Source organism: Nilaparvata lugens, chromosome 2 (assembly GCF_014356525.2).
Source record: "Nilaparvata lugens isolate BPH chromosome 2, ASM1435652v1, whole genome shotgun sequence".
NCBI lineage: Eukaryota > Metazoa > Arthropoda > Insecta > Hemiptera > Delphacidae > Nilaparvata > Nilaparvata lugens.
In genome coordinates, this window is record NC_052505.1 from 44,102,020 (window position 1) to 44,122,480 (window position 20,461).

The 20,461-nt window shown below is 35.5% G+C and overlaps 2 protein-coding genes across 10 annotated transcripts in view; one reads left to right on the forward strand and one right to left on the reverse strand.

Annotated features, from left to right (window-relative positions):
* Positions 1-2,783: 2,783 nt before the first annotated feature.
* On the reverse strand, positions 2,784-20,132 carry LOC111058447 (signal recognition particle receptor subunit beta). Its single transcript, XM_039421287.1, is given in 6 exon segments — positions 2,784-2,990; positions 2,992-3,163; positions 4,103-4,234; positions 6,835-6,974; positions 10,188-10,354; positions 20,111-20,132. Coding segments are annotated over 6 exon segments (657 nt in total). The 5' UTR covers positions 20,118-20,132; the 3' UTR covers positions 2,784-2,951.
* LOC111058417 (allergen Tha p 1) overlaps positions 19,269-20,461 on the forward strand; it is a 56,513-nt gene continuing 55,320 nt past the window's right edge. For 2 of the 9 annotated variants that reach the window (XM_039421279.1, XM_039421281.1), the window contains exon 1: positions 19,379-20,145. The gene's annotated coding sequence lies outside the window, so the exon portion shown is untranslated. Of the gene's footprint in view, positions 20,382-20,461 lie in introns of all 9 variants that reach the window. The other 7 variants (XM_039421286.1, XM_039421284.1, XM_022345962.2 and 4 more) reach the window with 7 other exon arrangements.

A 20,461-nucleotide genomic window follows, 5' to 3' on the forward strand; every position in this document is an offset into this window, starting at 1 on the left:
GGCTGGTCACCGGGTCCCTAACCTCGGGTACCGGGAGTTTCTGGATATCAGGACTGGCGTCTCGGGGTCGAGAAAGGCGTTCCCAAGCCTTAATCGAGGTCCTCTTGCTATTCCAGTTGGAACTAGCAAGGTAGAAGAGCCTCGGAACTGGGCGTCACGGCTGGTCACCGGGTCCCTCACCTCGGGTACCGGCGTTTCTGGCTATCAGGACTGGCGTCTCGGGGTCGAGAAAGGCGTTCCCAAGCCTTACTCAAGGTCCTCTAGCTATTCCAGTTGGAACTAGCAAGGTAGAAGAGCCTCGGAACTAGGCGTCTCGTCTAGTTCCCGGGTCCCTCACCTCGGCTGTCCCGGCTGTCTCCTGCGGCCAGGATCGATGTCTCGGGGTCGAGAAAGGCGTTTCCAAGCCTTACTCGAGGTTCTTTTGCTATTCCCGATGGAACTAGCAAGGTAGAAGAGCCCTGGCACTGGGCATCACTGCTGGTCACCGGGTCCCTCACCTCGGGAACCGGCTATCTTCTGCATCCAGGATCGATGTCTCGGGGTCAAGAAAGGCGTTCCCAAGCCTTACTCGAGGTCCTCTTGCTATTCCCGATGGAACTAGCAAGGTAGAAGAGCCCTGGCACCAGGCGTCACTGCTGGTCACCGGGTCCCTCACCTCGGGAACCGGCTGTCTCCTGCGGCTAGGATCGGTGTCTCGGGGTCGAGAAAGGCCTTCCCAAGCCTTACTCAAGGTCCTCTTGCTGTTCGTGGTTCTCTTCGTGATGTTCCTGAGTCCAGTCAGGTTTTAGACCAAAACCCAACTTGTCGCCACTGGTCGAATCAGGCAAGCTGGCTGCTAGAAGTCGCAGAGGTGGTCGTACAATACTCGCTTTCCTGCGAGTGTTGTATCTTGGAGCTTCCAGCATCTTCTATTAACTCCAGTTAATAGAAGGCGCAATTCGAAGTAGTCGAAGGAGTAGGAGTAGACTCTGGTCACAAGCTATACTCACTTTCTTGCCGCGTGCTGCTTCCTTCACTAGTTCTCGACCGACTGTACTAGACTGTTCTTCTCTACTATTCGGCGAGCCTCCCTCGGCAGCCGAGTGGGAGGGGGTAAGGGTGTGAGGCATAGTTGAGCAGTAGCTCAGTGCCTGTCTCACTCGTTGAACAACAAGATCTTATGATGAGATTACCGAGCGAGCATCTTCAAAACTAGCTCTAAAATCAATTCCCCTCACTAGTTACGATATACATTGTGACAATACCCATAATAACCACATAAATATATACAGAAATTGCTCGCTTAATTATAATAGGATTCCATGTAATTACTACTAGTCCAGTCACTATATACATTGGTGCATGCAATTTATATTGTAGTTCTGATTTTTTAATATATTATTTGGGTACATAAGAGAAGTCTAGAACCAATTTCTTCATACAAAATTTCCTTGTGTTAGATACAGGTCGGCCCAAAAACTTTTTATTTTCGGCTCATTTTCCAGTTTTCAACTATTTCTGTCAAATCTCGTAATCGGACAGAAAAATTTGCTTTCTCCTTTTTTTAGATTCTAAAATTCTTAATAAAATGAGATCATTTGGAACTCTCTATCTCCAATGAGTACTGAGTTATGATTTTTCAAAAATGAATGAAACTTGAAGAAAAACATCAATTTTGATGAATTTTAGTTTTTGATCAACAATATCTTCCGATTGTTACCATTTAGATGTATAATTCAAAAACCCTCTGGGCGTATTTTTGTGCCCTACAATCTGAGACAAGGTAGAGTGCTCTATCTCATATAGATTTCCAGGTACACCTGACAACAATGCTCCTAAAGGAGAATCTAAAAAAAGGAGAAAGCAAATTTTTCTGTCCGATTACGAGATTAGACAGAAATAGTAGAAAACTGGAAAATGAGCCCAAAATAATAGGTTTTTGGGCCACCCTGTATCTAGCACAAGGAAATTTGCATGAAGAAATTGGTTCTGGACTTCTCTTATGTACCCAAATAATAGCCTTTATTAAATAATCAAAACTACAATATAAATTGCAAGCACACCCCTTTTTTATGTCTATATTGACAGGACTATACAGTATTTCCATTAATAATTCATTCATAACATCATCTGAGGATATTTGGGAGTATCACCCTATCACACAGCTATGCGCTGACACATGATTTCAGCATGACCACCTCATTTAAAAAAAAGAAGAATAATTTGGATGGATATGAGGGACAACAATTTTGAAACGACAGAGTAATTTTTCATTTCAAATCCCCAATGAAACCTACTGTCAAAATATTCTTGTAAAAATATAAAGTATCAATATAATAGTATAATTTATATAGTATAAAATGAAAACTAATCCACATGACAACAACTTCACTCTTATTCTTGAGAGTCAAGTCATGGACAAGCTAACATTCATTGATGATCGATACTATGGGAGAGGCATGTGTTTAGAGTGAAAATACAAAACCTAATAAGAACCCTGTGAAAACCTAGTATGTATGAAAGTCTTAACTCGTTTTCGGTAGCGACCGATAACTAACCGAACCTTATACGTGTGAAACTAGCCTTACCGTTTCCCAGTTATCGGAATCGACCGAACAAAACTGTATGTGTGTGAAACTAGCCTTTGGCCCAAGACACAGCGATAAGAACAGTATTAGACATACTTATCTAAAATATAAATTATAGTACCTAAGACCGCTCTGAACGTTGTCCGCAGTTCGCTCTCTGTGTGTCCAGGCCCTTAGGGTAAAGTAAGAAGGATTTTTGTTCAATAAAAGATCAAGAAAATAAATACTTTTGATTTATTTGAAAAATCGCAAAACAGATGGCAGTAATAACTTAATCAATACCCAATTTTTATAATATATAATCGAATAATAAAAATTTATTATTCATCAGATTGTTTCAAACTAGACAAGTGAAGAAGTCATGAAATTGAGTAGGATTATCCATCACTCAAACAAAGCTTTCAAGCCATTTTGGGATACTTTTCAGTTCAGGTTCAGTGTTCTCATCTTTTCGGAAGGCACAGCATTCTGCAAAATCGACTGGAATTGTGCTTTGAGTGAAATCGAAATCTTTTCCTGCGCTCCCAAGATAGGCGGTGTTGGAAGAGCCTTCTATGCTCGTGAGCTGGTTTGTTTTTGTCACTTTTAGAACATTCCTGGAAAAGAACAGATCAACAAATTCATAACTATCACCTCTGTAGTAAGTGTACTCTCAAGGTCCAACTCTACGAATGCAGCTGCGAGACGACTGTATTAACGGCTCGGATATTTCTGTAGTCTGAATACAATCTAGTCTATTAGGCCGGTTGCAGACGAACCACTATCGCATGTGGGATGCGGTAGCTACTATTTTCCTACTGTGGTACCACAAACGCAGCGCATATGGAATGCATTGGCAGGCATGGGAGTGGCACTCATACTTCCACATGGCGTTGCGCACAGTGGTTGCGATTATTTTCCTTGCGATTGTGGTACCACTGGTAATTTTAATATTACCATAGTATTAAATGGAATACCATACGATATCAACTGGGTGAGTGGGTACGGTTTATGGTTTTGAATGGTTCATATTTTGACACGTTGCATGACCAGTCATCGACTAGTTACACATAAACGAAAACTCACTTTTAAATAAATAAATGTAAATATATGTGGAAGGCTGATTGCATACTTTATAATGGTTCTCAAGAGCCACGTGTTAATAATGTTTGTGATTGGATTAAAATGTTATCAATGACATTGAATGTGTTGAATAAATGACCAAGGTTTGATTCTTGTCAAACACGAGACTATTTGTACAGATTGTGTAAATAAAGAATTTGAATTTGAGATGTTGTTGTGTAACTTTTGGCTTTTATTCTTTGTAAAATTGATTTATTTGTAAGATATTTTTTATTTTTTGGCTAATGATAATGCCCACTAGATGCATTTCTTCATCCAAGATAACATAATTTCATTGAATCTAAAGCACAGGGTTTGTGTGTGTATATATCTAAGCAGTCTTTAACAACAACATTCACATAAGCATTGTGATTCTAATAATCGCAGTGAATTTTTCCATCAAATAATGAAATAGAACAGTGACGGGGACTTACAATTCTTTTTCTAGAAGAGATTTGACAACATTAGCTGCCTTCGCCATCGTCTGATCTTGTTTGTTGCACAAGATCAAAAGTTGTGGTTTGGCCTTAAGCAGCACAGGATCTAACAGCAATGTGTACAAGAACCTGCAAGAAATTGAATAAAAATCGTTTTACAAGTTATTTTTGGTCAGCAATAAGCCAACTGCACAAACAGGGCGATATTCTGGTTAGTGTATCATCGCAAATAGTTGTGTGAAATTGGCCAACTTCACAATATCAATTATTTTTCATCATTATAAATATATCTCATAAATTGAATGCAGGGCAAGCAATTAGATTATATTATATTGTCTAGTAAGAAGGGTGTATCGGGAATGAGTAAAATTGATGGAGTTTTAGAAGTTATAAATAATGGAGAAATTCCTAAAACTGTCTAAGAACATTTCTTTCCATATTTTTCAAGAATGATTAATAGCATTGAACTATTAACTGGCAAATAATGGAGATTATATTCTTCACCAATATCTTCAAGTGAAGGGCAATTTTTGAAGTGGTCAATTTTGTAGGATGTTGGCTACACTGCAGAATCTATACCTACCACTGGAAATGCATTGAAGAGAAGAGATTATTATTATTTATAAACAAACCTAACTTTTTATGAAAACTGGATTGCTTTCATGTGACACTAGAGCCAACTGCACAATTTATTTCAAAATCATAGTCCGGGCGTAAATGTCATGAAAAAGGCACTCCATGGTCATTTTTGGGTAACCTGTTACCTCATGTGTATGAAAAACTCACCAGAAATCATGCAGGGTTTTCTTTGGAGGGTGCTGGAGAACACATTAGATAACGTACATCGCATGAAGAAAATCGTTTTAAAGCTGAAGAAACGATCTAAATTTCATAGATTTAAAATTTCTCTGTATTCCTAGCACAAAAAAGTTATAATAGAAATAATTTTGAAAAAATTAGGAAAAACGTTTTTTTGGGCTTATGAAGGTTATAACTATTAAAATATGCGTTTTAGAGGGAAATTTTATAAAACAAAAATTGTAGAGGAAGAGTTTTAAAATATTTTCGTTCAAAAAACGGTCGAATAACTTGAACGGTTTATAAAATACAAGCGATATAGCAAAACCCTAGAAATTTGGCGGCCATCTTATTTTCGAGGTGTTTGCCTGTGATTTCCACTTATCATCATCACGATCCTTATTATGCTAGACCTGACGATAAATTGAGGCATCTTCCACCGCTGTTACCCAAAAATGACCACGGAATGACATTTGCGCCCGGACTATCATTACATATAAGTTTGAACGTTTGAGCATAAATAGACCTGTAATGTCTTAATTGTTTTATTAAACATAAAATATTGTTCAATTAATGTTCGAAAATGAAATTTTCGGAATGATAATTCCATTATAAGGAGGACTTTCAAAGCCCACTCTATAAGGGCGAAATAAACGCGAAGGGATTCCGTCGCTTTTTTGCTCGTCGCAGAACGCTTAGGTCCAGGGTACACTGAGAGCGATAGGCGGTCCTGTAGATGTCTATATCTATGTCCAAGCTATATCTAAATATAGACAAATATATGGGATCTCTTTGTGGCCGAGTGTACAGCCTCTTTTGGGGAAAATTATAGCAGCGGAGCTTCGCTGCATTCCGTAACATATTATGCATATTTTAATTAGCGGAAAAAATTCCGCCGCGTCTATTCCGTCCGTATAGGTTGGGCCTATAGACTAAATACGTTGAGACTTGGCCCTTCATCCGACAGTGTTGCAATTTCTTGGGTTTGAGGTCCAAGTATCAACTTAGTTTATTCAGACTTATGCCCGGTTTCTCAGTCGTTCAATAAAACGCTATAGCTATTGATTCAATAATTTTATGTATTCAATACATTTTTATTGGTTTCTTAATCATATTTATATAATCCATAGCAATGGAACGATTCATCTGTTCAATGAATCTGGCAACATGGCATGATCCCAAACCGGCCACTTTGGTAAACAAACTTGGTGCCGGTTAAATTTTAATCGTGATTAATCCCACGAGAACCAATCAGAGAAGCGGTCTTATCAAAAATGCCTTCTCTGATTGGTTCTCGTGAAATTAATCACGGTTAAATTTAACCGGCTTTTGTGAAACCGGGCCTTGATGTTATGGTAACCAAACAAATCTTGGTTGTTTATTCAAAGCTGCTTGTTGAGAGGTTATTTCCTACGGTACTGACATCTTTTAGCTGATTTCTTCAAAACAAGATGGCTAACACCAGATAAGGGCTAGCAATGCTAAATATAGTGCAACTTAGATCCTGTTTTATTTTTAAAATACTGGTGACCTACACTAATTTTAATTTAATTTTTCGATTGTAACCAAAAATTTGATCCATTCCATTCCGAAAATTTGACACATTTATCCATTCCATAAATATTTATAGGCTGGATTTTGGCACTATATTTTATCGAGAGCGTTCTAGAAACGCATTTCTCATGTTTATAGATTCAATAAGGTTATTAAATGGATAAATAGTTTATGGAACGACTAAGAAACCGGGCATATAAGTTTCATAAACGCCTGGGCATTCGTGGATTTTGAATATGGCATGGAATTTTTTAAGTGCCTCAAAATATGGATGATTGATGATGAATCAGCTATAAATAAATAAATAAACTATTTAGATATTTTGTAATCTACATAAATATTAAGAAAAAATCAACACACAAGGTTAGCATACGTACTCAGCAGCATCCCTGATTTCCTTCTGTAAGGTGACCGAATCTACAACAAAGATCACTCCACGTGCTAATCCTTTGTAGGCGTCAATATATCTGCCGCGAAGCCTTTCATGGCCTGGGATATCAATCAATCGGAGGGCTCTCTGCAAAAGAAAAATTGAATTTGAGTAGAGGCTCACCGAGTTTATTGATATTCTCGAGTCCTTTCAATTCAATTCCATGATGCCTTTGTGCATCACAGTTGAAGACAGATGTTGTTACGAGGGTCATTTTTTTCAACCTTCGATGACATATCATAAGACACTGACAAGAGTTAGTAGGGCAGGCAATTTTGACAGAGCTGAACAGCTTGTCATCCCCATCTGTGATCGGTGTGGCCAGATCTTCGAGTTGAAGAGTAAATTGATCGTCGAATTAAAGACCCAGAAACATGGCCACCTCACTTGAGTCTCCCGCCAAATGCTAGTTGCGTAGCATTATGATTCAAGTTCACGTAGGAACGTACAGATATACGCGCCGGGAACTTGAGCAATTCACTTTTAATCAGCTGACTATATCTGTATTTTTACAGAAACGGTAAGATACATACATTGCCTACAAAATAATCTAAAAGGCCAGAACCATCGACCCGATCAGCTGTTCAAAAGCGTACACTTCAACCCGTGTTTACATTGAAAACCCTATGTCGAATGGAATTTTTCGTCAATAATTCAACTGATAACCACTATTTTCGAATAAAGGCTTGTTATTTTATTTATCCAATTCAAATTTTAACCTACATAATAAATTTCAAGGGTAGTAATCATTGAATTCTCTAAATATTTTTACTTTCCTTGACCTATTACCATAGGTAAGGAAAGTATTGCTTTCCGAAAAAAAATTAAGGTACCCCAATTTCTAAATTTCTATACGTTTCAAGGTCCCCCTGAGTCCAAAAAAGTGGTTTTTGGATATTGGTCTGTGTGTGTGTGTGTGTGTGTTGTGTGTGTGTGTGTGTGTGTGTGTGTGTGTGTGTGTGTGTGTGTGTGTGTGTGTGTATGAGTCTATGTGCATCTGTGCACACTATATCTCATCTCCCAATTAACGGAATGACTTGAAATTTGGAACGTAAGGTCCTTACAATATAAGGATCCGACACGAACGATTTCGATCAAATGCGATTCAAGATGGCGACTAAAATGGCAAAAATGTTGTCAAAAACAGGGTTTTTTCGCGATTTTCTCGAAAACAGCTCCAATGATTTTGATTAAAGTTATACCTGAAATAGTCATCAATAAGCTCTATCAACTGCCACAAGTCCCACATCTGTAAAAATTTTAGAAGCTTCGCCCCATCTATGCAAAGTTTGATTTTAGATTCTCAATTATCAGGCTTCAGATACAATTCAAACAAAAATTTCAAGTGGAATAGATTGAGCATGAGAATCTCTACAATTAGCCTAATGTTCAGTAACATTTTCACCTAAAATTGAAAATAAGCTCGAAATTCGAGAGAATGTGATTATCCAATTGTAAAAACTGTTGGCAACTGTTGATTCTATTAAATGATTCACTATGAAGAGATAGCAGACCTCGTTTGTCTCCAGCGTTATTTCCTTGTCACCAGCTGGCTCGAATCTTTGAATAGTAGACTTGAGATGCGCGGAAACACTAGCGTCAGGTGATCAATTTTCATAACGGCAAGGAAAGTTGTGTGAGTGCACTACACCAGATTTTTAGTTATTGGTTAACCAATTTGTAGGTTACTTGTTTCAAGATACTAACTTATTCAAATTCAAACTTACCGCACTTCTATTACAAAAGTATCAAGTTTAGCAGAGTAATGGTTTATAAATAAGAATTATTATGTTATTGAATAACAATAAATTATAAAAAACATTTTTCATAAACTAAACTAGTTACTTTTCAAAGGAATGTAAGTACGTTGTATTTACGATACGAGTGCGCTCAACTCTATTCTGTTGTCCAAGACTATTTTCATTATTATTTCAAAACTTTCAAGTATAAAAGTATTAATTTTGAATCGTGTAGGATAAATATTACAGAAATATAATATAATATTATTATCAAAGCTTTTATAGACTTGATATAATTCATACATTTAATAGAGAATGAGTTTATGAGTTATGATTTATTCAATAGTGTACCCTGGTAGGCCTACAAAATCAACTGTATAGATAGTTTAACACTAATATTTTTATTTACATTATGACATTTACAATCATGAATAATATTTCAATTGAAGTACTGTATATACCTATACTTTCTTCAAAATGTAGAATTATTAAAACTGCTTGTAGTGTTTTGAATGATGTGTCATCCTTCCTCATCTCATCCTTCTCGGCAATCATGTTGAACAATAATCATAAGTGTAAGTAGCTTTTAGACGAAAAATTATTCTTTCATATACATTCGTCTTCTATTTGAGAACAATTGGAGGTTGAACAAATAAATTTGGTGCATACTTCACCAAATAAATACAATAACTTAATTGGAAATTGAAATATAATTAAAATTTGCTAAGAAACTTGCCTCTGACATGAAGAAGAAGAAAGGACACTTTTTCTGTTTAGATCCTCTATGCTGTTTTTCCTTACCAAAAATGACATGCTGCAGGAGCACTGCTTCATAGTCATGTGGCAGTTCCGTATGACCAATAGGAAAAGAAAGACCTTTCATATAGTATTTTTGGAGTTAAAAAAAGAAAGACATTTCATGTCATATTTCCAACAATAATGATTTTGCTATGTACCGGTAATACAGTTTTTATTTATTATGGGTTATTTATTATAGATGATTTGTGGATAAGAGACACATAGTCATGTGGAGTAGTTGTTACGTCCCAATCGTAGAGTAATAGGTTATGTCGGTATGTCACTCTTCTTGGAGCTCTAAAGCTGGGTTTTCGTTTGTGCGTAGATCTAAATGCCGTCGTCGACCACGACAGGGAGAGAATCTCAGATTGGGTAGATTTCAATTTTGTCTACATAATCTACAAGATTATGTTCAATTATGTTTTAATGGGACAGGTTGAGCTTATGCTTTTTTATACTTTCAAATGACAATATGTTGATATTATAAATTTTTAATTCAATGATAATAGAGACTATTAATATTGAAAAGCTGTTTAAGTACACTTGAAATTTGGACAATATGAATGTCAACAATGCTTGTCGTCGTCGACTGCGGAAATTTACGCACAAAAGAAAATGCACCTTAAGGTGGAGCAGATGCCAACATGGGATTAAAAACAATGCTAATACAGTATAATATAAATGTGAATAATTTAAAATAAGCCAATTAAAAATAGCTTATAGAATATAAAGATTTATAAATCAGTATTTTTTGAATACTCACATTTTTCACAACATAATCCCCGATATTCTCTTTTATAGACGTATGGGTTCCAACATATTTACTGTGGAGAAGGTGTGAGTAGATCAATGTTTTTCCTGAATCGCAGAGACCAGTAATGAGGATACAGTTTTTGACACTTCTACTCCTTTTCCATATTGCGAAGAATACTGCAATAAAAATAATATTTGTGAGTAATTAATTGAGGGTATAAATGGATGAATGTGAAAACATTTTGGAACAGAGATAGCAACAGTTAGTATCAATTTATACAACAAAATGCTGGATAAACTGCTTGACATGTGGGTGTACATCACAAAAGCCGCCTTCATCAGCAGCTTCAAGTAATAAACGAAGAATATTAGAAGATAAATTCTAATCTTCAATATATTTTCATTGATAGATTAGACTGATTATATGATTATTGATAGAAAAGCACGCTGTGCAATCGACTGGCCAGTGGCCAGGGTTACATTTGTGATGCGGTAACTGAAGCCAACTACTTGATTTCAACCTACCATGGGCTGTTCAATAGTCAAATAAGCTACGGAATAGCAGTTTGGCGCCATGCAGGGAGCTGTGAAAGAATTCTCCTTCTACACAAGAAAGTTCTCCGTGTCATCGCATTACCTAAATGGAACCAAATTTCAAACTTCTGAGAATACTGAAAGTCTACAGTCAGTACATGTATAGCTGTTTTTCCATCAGACTGGCGCTTTGTGTTCGTGAGCTGCAATAAAGAGAGTTTTGTAGGCTGCTACGTGAAAATCTTATCAACTACCCTCTGTACTCATAGAGAGGATGAGACCAGTGGACTTGTGAAACAGTTTGAGACTGTTTCATAGTTTGGAGTGGCAGTCCATCTACAGAGCCACATGAGAAAAACTATTTGCAGCCATTAAATTTGACGAAGTCTGTCCGACGACTGCCAGATATGGAAGGAATATGCTGATTTACTAACATAATACTAAATGCTCTAATTTATTTCTTTATTCACTAACATGCTCAGCTACTATTCAAAAATAACAGCTCCATACAATTAGGTAAATGATAGTTATTAGCAGTTCTTGTTCTATGACTGTGGATATTGCTATTAGTGGGTAGAAATTACTATCAACGGTGCTAAGGATAGTCTTGTAAGAATAGAAGTGAGAATACTTTTAATTTTAAAATAGTCTCGGCAGGACTGATATCTCGTCAGTTTACACATACATCTAATGGCTTTTTTGCAAGTAAATATTTTTCTTACATTTCTTTCAGAAGGATTGCCCCAAACTGTTACTCCATATCTCAGATGACATTCAAATAAAGCAAAGTATTATATACATTTAAGTATATTGAAAATGCAATAGCGGGATAGTGTTCTTAAAATAAAAATCACTGAACTTACTGTAGTTTAGAACAAGTGTTATGCACATGAGATTGCAAGTTAAGACTAGAATCTAGATGAATACCTAAAAATTTACACACTTTGTGCGAATTCATTATCTAGCAATAAACCAATACAACATACACTATATGATAAGGTCATTCTGAAGCTGGGTTTACACCAAAGTTATAAACAAAATGTTAATAACATAATCCTTATAGATTCTATTACGTTGAACGGAACTTGACAAACACATAATTATGTTCATCATGTGTATAAGATATGTTCAATCTAATAGAATCTATAAGGATTAAGTAATTAATAAGTTATTATACATTTTGTTATTAACTTTGGTGTAAACGCAGCTTAACAATTTTACTAACATGAAGATGCAGATTGATGCTGTTGAACCACTGACAAATGTTATTGACTGATACATAAGCATCCATCTCCAGCCGCTCACAGTCATTCTCAGCATTTAGGATGCTAGTGTCATCCGCATATAAATTAATATCAGCTCCTAATTCACTGCCATTTATATCATTTAAGTAGATGTTAAAAAGAAGACTTTGTTTACCTGATTTACAGGCATTTATTAGTACCGTAAGTAAAAAAATCTTATTCAACTTGTAAGACAAGAAAGTAGCATAATAATAGTGGTGCAATTGAATGATATATTTAATGTTCATTTCTCCTTTCAGTCTATGAGCTTCAAATTACTGTTTTCTTTGAACTTACTACCATTTATAAGTTATTCATCCTTATATTTCTTAAATAAATATGTTGTATTTAACAGGTGATTGAGACCATGTGTAACAAAAAACGTCTTTTACGGTAATTTTTTATGAAAGAAATCATAAATTTCCTCAAGTTCCCATAAATTCCCGGGAATTTATGATTTTTGGGAATATTTCCCTTAAATTCCCTGGGAATATCTCCTCGATCTTAAGTTCCCGGGAATTTTACATCACTAGTTAGTACCCGCCCACTTTTCAAGAGACACTAACTTGGCATTCCTACAGTGTACAGTCAGTATGTACCGTAGCCTACATGTTCATTGTTGTATTTCAAGAAGACCTAAGAGCAGCTTCGAAACAGCATGCAAAACCACATCACTCGTCATGCTGCCAGACTGAAGATGGCTTGATGCAGACTGGTGGGCACCCAAATAAGCTTACCAACTCGGACCGTAAGATATTTCAACACTCTCCCAAGAGAAGTACAGACTTGCAGTATACAAAATTCAGCTCAACACTGAGGAAGAGGCTGCTGGATAGCCCTCTGCACTGATATTCGCTGCACTGATTGGATGAGGAGCCAATCTTTGGCATTCCACCGTCTTCACAACTCAGATGACTCTTTGGTTACTAAATGACACTGCCGATCTGGATACCCAAGTCCTTCAAGTCATCAAGTATCGAGTAACGGTTAAAACTTGTTTGATGTGCTCAATAAAAATAAGGCAGGTATTCTTAAAATATAATTATTTCTACTCTACTTATTTCCAAGTTTGTAGCTGATACATTTTCAACATAAAAAACACACTGTGATTAATGAGAATTATTTTTCAACAGTGTTTTTGTATAAACTGTAATGACGGCACTTCACTCTCGCAGAGTGCGTACGAATGACGACGAGCGCCAAGCTCCGATTTTTGTCAAGAAAAGCGGATAGTGGCTTCCTAACACTCATCTTGATAGGACACTCGTCTTCTGGTTACAGGTCACTGACAGTATGGATAGCAAGACAAACGCAACCACTCGTGTTGGCCATTCGAGGACCTACTCGGCAAGAGTGTGGTTTAGGGTAAAGTTAATTGAATTTCTAAACATCAAAATTAGTATTGTATAAAGTTTTTAGAATAATTTTTCAAAATTATGCAAACCTACCACTTCTACCCTTTACAATCTTTTTCTAGTAATGATAAAAAACCACACATCACGTGAAAGAGCAATTAATTCTGAACAGGATTCCTTGGGAACTTTCGAATTTAGTAGAGGGAGGGAGGGGGAATACACCCAAAAATAGAAAATCATGTCCTACAGCCAAAATTCAAATTTTCATTATAAAATTTTTTCAAGGCCTTCCTGACAAAAAATAAACATATTTCGGCTGAAAATATTGAAAAAACAAATTTCAGATGCGAATTCAGCGCTCCAAAGTATACATAGTATACAAGTATACAAAGTATACACAGTATACATATAGAACCTCAAGAAAAATTCCTTCGGGACTGTTTCCTGAAAAACGACCATTTGACTAGACAATGTTATACTGAGTCAGTCTATGCTAGACTGAATATCCTAAATGTTGGTCGAGAAGCGGCTTGAGTTTCATAGTACCTAACGTGTACAATTAATGGAGTGAGGTTAGAATTTCAAGGTTTATGGTTAAAGCTCAAGTAGAAAATTTTATATCTTGCTGATTCTTTTGTTTCATCATTTTAGATGATTAGATGATAATAAAAATAAGATGAGACAATATATTCATGATGATAATTACTCCAGCTAACGACCATAACCAGGAAAATGTTTCAAATATTGTAGGTTACGATATAAAAAACGATATATTATCCCGGCACGTTTTTGAGAAGATTAATTCTCGAAGACGTTTAAGTAATAATAATGACAACTTGCAAAGAAGCCAAAGTTCTAATATGTGTAACGAATTGCGGTACAGTGATGCATTGAGGTCTGCTGGTGTTGGTGGAAACAGGAGAAGAAAGATAACAATTGTTAGTAATACTGAGCTTGGTTCTCATCTGCAGTGTGCTCCCCGTTGGTCATGGATCTATGTTGGGAGGTTGCAAAGGGATACAACAGCTGAACTAATCCAAAAATATGTTACCGGAAGAACAAATTGCAAAGAAAATGATTGCGTTGTAAGTAATCTGCAGGCAAAAGGTGAGTACGAAAGCTTTAAAGTGAGTGTTGATCGTAGCAAAATGATCTACTGGCCACTTGGTGTAGTAGTAAGACAGTTTTATTTGCAAAAGACAGACAGAAATACTCCACGTAATGTAGGACTACATATCAGAAATGACAGTAATGTTACCGGAAATAAAAGCACTTCTAATGAATTTGGTAAGCCAAAATTTTAGAGAATGCATCATAAGTAGCACTGGTAATCTATACTTATAAAATTCTTATCTCACTGATCACGATTTCTGGAAAACTACTGGATGAATTGCAACAAAACTTGGAATATAGCTTCCTTAAACGTCCTAGGTGCTCACTAAGAAATCTTTTGGCGATATTTCAACTTTAAGGGTGATTTTTAAGGGTTTAAAGTTCGTCTTTTAGCATGTATTTTCTTCTTCTCCCAATCTCTTAATTATAATAGAAATGTCCATATCATATTATGTTATTATAGATCTTTAATCTAGAGAGAGTACCTCTTCGAAACTAAATTAATAATTTTGACAGGTTGGCATTAAGTTGAGATGACTACATTAGGTTGGCACCAAGTTGAAGAACTAATCAAAATGCATTTATCGAGAACAAATTGATTGGGCACAGCTGCTTCAATCGGAGCTATTCCCGGGAGTATAGATAATTTCTATTTTTCATAAAACAAACTTTTATGACGGGAGTTGCTTCTATCAATTGATCGATCCTATTCTATCAAGACTAATTTAATTTTGTTTGTATATCCGATCGCGATAACTGCTTAAACAATTTCGATGAAATTTTAATAAATCAGTATGATATATGGAGGGTATTTTTGAAAATTCAGAAGTGTCCGTTGTGGAATCTGTTTGCAAAGAATGAGGAAATTCTCGATAGAGAGGAAGATCGATAGAGGAGGTCAAGACGAGATCAACCATGTATAACATTGTTGTCGATTTCTAAGGATTAGCTGAAAAAACATGGCGGAAAGATCAAAATTTTTGTATCAATTTTTATTTTTAATATTTTTTTTATGGCTACAATTTGTTTTAAACTAGTGCAATCTTATGTAAAATTTGACGAGGAATCCAATGAAACTAATTTCAGGTTTGTAACTTCAGTAGTTTTTGAGATATTGCAAAAAATGTGCAGAAAAGTGCAAATTTTTTGCTTTAAAAAAGGTTAACTTGTTTTCATGATGATTAATAGGTATTTTAAACTATTGGATTTAGTAGAATCATAAATTCTAAAGGAAAAATGTTTAGTCACTTGATAGCCTAAACTCAAAATTGTTCGAGATATTTGGAAAAATAAAAAAATTGCACACTCAATACTCTTCAATTCTCATATTTATTTTTTTTACTACTTTTAGTGACTACTAAATTGGCATTGGGATTTTTGCAGGGAATTCATTAATATAAATTTGAGGTTAGAAAATTTGATAGATTATTAAGATATTTGGAAAAAACAAGAAAATATAGTATTTTAGCTTTAGGAGAGTTCAATATGTTTGCATAGGCATAGTGCAGACTGATATTGAGGATCACACTTTATTCAGCCTCCAATGCAATTCAGAAGCTTTAAAAGATTGTAAAAATAATTGAATCAAATCAAGCTTTTTCCCAATCTAAGCTTTTCCTAACCCAAGCTTTTCCTACACTTAGCTTTTCCTAACCTAAGCTTTCCTTAATCTAAGCTTTACCTGACCTAAGATTTACCTAACTTGAGCTTTTTCCAAGCTAAACTTTTCTTAACCTAAGTTTATCCCACCCCAGCCTCCTTTAACCTAAGCTTTTTCTAACCTAACTTTTTCCTAACCTAAGCTTTATCCAATCTAAGCTTTTCCTAACCTTAACTTTTTCTAATCCAAGCTTTTCCTAACCCAAGCTTTCCCCAACCTAAGCTTTTCCCAAACCCAGCTTCCCCTAACCTAAGCTTTACCTAACCCAAGCTTCTCCTAACCAAGCCTTTTCCCAACCACAACTTTTTCCTAACCTAAGCTTCTCCTTATCTACGTTTTCCTAACCCAAGCTTTTCTTAGACCCAGCTTCCTCTAACCTAAGCTGCTCCTAACTTAATCTTTTTCTAATCCAAAGTTCTCCTAACCCAAGCTTTCCCCAGACCCAGCTTCCCCTAACCTAAGCTTTTCCTAACCTTAGCTTTTTCCTAATCTAAGCTTTTCCTAAGTTGATCTCTTTCTAATGCAAGTTTTCCTAACCCAAGCTTTCCCTCACCTAAGCTTTTCTCAGACCCAGCTCCCCCTAACCTAAGCTTTTCCCAACCTGAGCTTTTCTTAATCTAAGCTTTTTTCAACCTAAGCTTTTTTCCTAATATAAACTTTTCCTAAACTAAGATTTCCCTAACCTAAGCTTTTCCTGACCCGAGCTTCTCCTAACCCAAGCTTTCCCCAATCTTACCTTTTTCTAACCTAAGTTCTCCCTAGGTAGCAAAAAATGGAGTTGCAATATTTTTATTTTCCCAAATATCTCGAGCAATTTTGAGTTTAGGCAATCAAGTGACTGGACATTTTTCCTTTAGAATTTATCATTCTACTAAATCCAATAGTTTAAAATACCTATTAATCATCATGAAAACAAGTTAACCTTTTTTAAAGCAAAAAATTTGCACTTTTTTTGCAATATCTCAAAAACTACTGAAGTTACGAACCTGAAATTAGTTTCATTGGATTCCTCGTCAAATTTTACATAAGATTGCATTAGTTTAAAACATATTGTAGCCATAAAAAAAATTAAAAATAAAAATGTTGATCTTTCCGCCATGTTTTTTCAGCTAATCCTTGGAAATCGACAACAATGTTATACATGGTTGATCTCGTCTTGACCTCCTCTATCCATAGGTCTCAATGCTAGATTCCGCGGCCCATATACTAAAGTGCAGCCGTTTATTTTAAAAACAATAGTGAGCGCCGTTTAATTTTTATGATTTTGTGCTCAAAATAACATAGTCTAATAAATCGATCCCAACCAAAAATTTGATGACAGTTATGTTTGCACTAGACGTTCACTTTAGCCGTGAAATTGTGCTACTTTAAATTTAGTTCATTTTAAAAACAATAGTGACCGCCGTTTAATTTTAGTAATTTTCTGCTTTTTTCTGATTTTAGTGCTTTTCTACTAAATCGATTCCAATAAAAAATTTCATGAAAGGTATTTTGGCACTGGACGTACACTTTAGCCTTTTTGGGTGTTTTTAATAAAGTGAAGTTAGAAATAAGGTAGCATGGAAATAAAGTAAAGACAAATGACCATGAGCAATATCTTAGTCGTAAAGTCCAAGAGACTCAAGTATACGGAATTCCGCCAGCTCTGAAAACCACCACTCACCAAGAAATAGCACAGAGAAGAAATTACTTCTACTTTGTGACTATTACCACAGAATTAATAATAGCAGGAGTTTTAATTATAATTAAACAATATATATATAATTGAAAAATAAACTTTATATTATAATTAAACTAAATTAAGTTTTAACTATAATTATAATTATCATAATTAATAATTATAGGAGTTTTCTCTGCAATTACGATGCGGAACTTCCTAACAAGATGGCGGGTTTTTGTGCCTGGGTACTAGCCGAGTTTCCGTACTGTATGTATACTGTGGTGACGCAGTGGCGCAGTCACGTGACGTGTCTTGATGCCATGTACTTGAGCAGCTTCTCTTTGTCTCAGAAACAGAGTAACGGCCAGCAACAGTCATAGTTATAACATAGTTATTCAAAAGTATTCTTTGAGTATCTATAGTGAGGTCCACATTATAATAATGGAAGTGTACGATTTGCAATGGTGTTGCTATCCTTGTCTATCGTTCAACAAATGTGAACGAGTTAGGGGTTAGGTTTTATTTAGGTTATATTTAATAATGTTTTATTAGGATAGGTTGTGTTTTTGCTTAAAAATTGCAATATGCTAGAATGGGCTAGGGTCTTGGTAGAGTTATGTTTTTAGGTAAAAGGATAGGTTAGGGGGTTAGGATTTTGCTTTGAACCACATGTTTGTGAACATGTTCATGAAATGAACCACATGTTTATGTTTTGTTCTAAAGATGACAAATAAATCTAAAGTATTAAATGTGAAAGGGTTAGAGGATAGGTTTAATTTGGGTTATATTTAATAATGTGTTATTAGGATAGGTTAGGTTTTTGCTTTGAAATTGCAATATGCTAGAAGGGGCTAGGGTGCAGTTAGAGTTATGTTTTTTGATGTTTCAAATGTGAAAGGATAGGTTAGGGGGTTAGGATTTTGCTTTGAAATCTAAATTATTAAATGTGAAGGGTTTAGGGGTTAGGTTTTTTTGGATTATATTCAATAATGTTCCATAAGGTTAGGTTTTTGCTTTAAAATTGCAATATGCTAGAAAGAGCTAGGGTCCAGGTAGAATTATGCTTTTTGATATTTCAAAGGTGGAAAGATAGGTTAGGATTTTGCTTTGAAATTGCAATATGCTGGAAGGGATTAGAGGTTTTTCAAATAGTTATGTTTATTGATGTTTTAAATGTAAAAGGGGAGGTTGAGGGTTCAGTTTTTGTTTTGAAATGACAATATAGGCTACTGACTTAGTTATAGTGTTAAATATTAGTTAAATAACAACAACTGTTATATTTTATTAATTACCGTATATTTTTTAAAAGTACTCTTCCGTTTATTAAATAAAATGATAATATATTGATTATTATATTAAATTTGATAATAAATCATCATTGGATAATAATATCTTCATCAAATAGAATGACGATTGGCTCCAGTTACAGTGCTCGGTAACCATCATCACAAAGAACGTTACATTCAAAGAACTGACTGAATGGAACGGGAAAAACCCGTTGCTAACGCATGCGCGATACGGTGCTGTCTAAAACAGAGAGTGGTTTGTGACATTCTATTCTCTGCCCATAACTGTGCACTTTAAATGAAAGTGAGGTTATGTTTTATGAAAGTGTTGTTTTATAATTTTAGATTAGGCAATAATAAGAATTAGATAAGACAATATCTTATATTTTCAACCCTGAACTACATGCTAGGCGCCTTCTAATGATATTACACGCGCGCGGCAAGTGCCGCTAACTTATATGTAAATTGTGTGTTTTCAAACCTCTCTCAAACTTATTTCATAGAATTTAAGCTGTACATGGATGATGAAAATGAGAAAAACTTTATTGATACGATATTATTCATTCAAATAGAGAAAACAAGCTTCTATGAAAATACAAAATAATAATATTAGTATTTAAGGAAAAGTGGTTATCAACTTCATTAAAGGAAAATAACATTTAAAAATGATAATATAATAAAAATAAAAGATTATTGAGTGCAATTGTAAAGTTTATTCATCTTAAAAATGAGGTCTTCCCACTTCAACAGTCAGCTGCACACCGAAGAAACGCCCCCCGACTCCCACCAACACTATCATCTACTACGGAAAGGTATGATGAAAGAGAACGTGGAAGCACTGGAAAATGGTAGCTATTGAAGCCACCTTAAAAGAACGAATATGCAGAAGTGCGGTACGCTATGCCGCTATGCGTGTAATTGAGGGTGAATAAAGTAAGGTTATAAAATGGAGTAGCATTGAACTTGAGAATTGATAATAAGCAAAAACTCGCTGAAGTCTAGGCCCAGAGCCGATATACCTGAGTTATAATCATGATCATACCTGCCATAGACTGGAGTCTTGCGATTTGAGTCGAGGTAGTGTGTGTTGATTAGGTTATAACTAAATTCTATACAGTATGGTGAATGCGATTCTTATGTGATGGACATGTTAAATTGTCGTAGTCCCGGCTGATATAACAGTCATGAGGCCTCATTGACAGCTTGAATTTAATTGTATACTAAGACAAGCTGAATCTTCCGTCAGGGATTACCCTCTAATAATATTGAGCCTGTATCTCCTACCGTCTATAGAAGGCATTGACAAGACAGAGGTTCGGCAACGTCTTTCTCCAATATTTCTCCACTGCTATTATAACGTGGACCTCACTCTATATACAAATAACGACGTTAT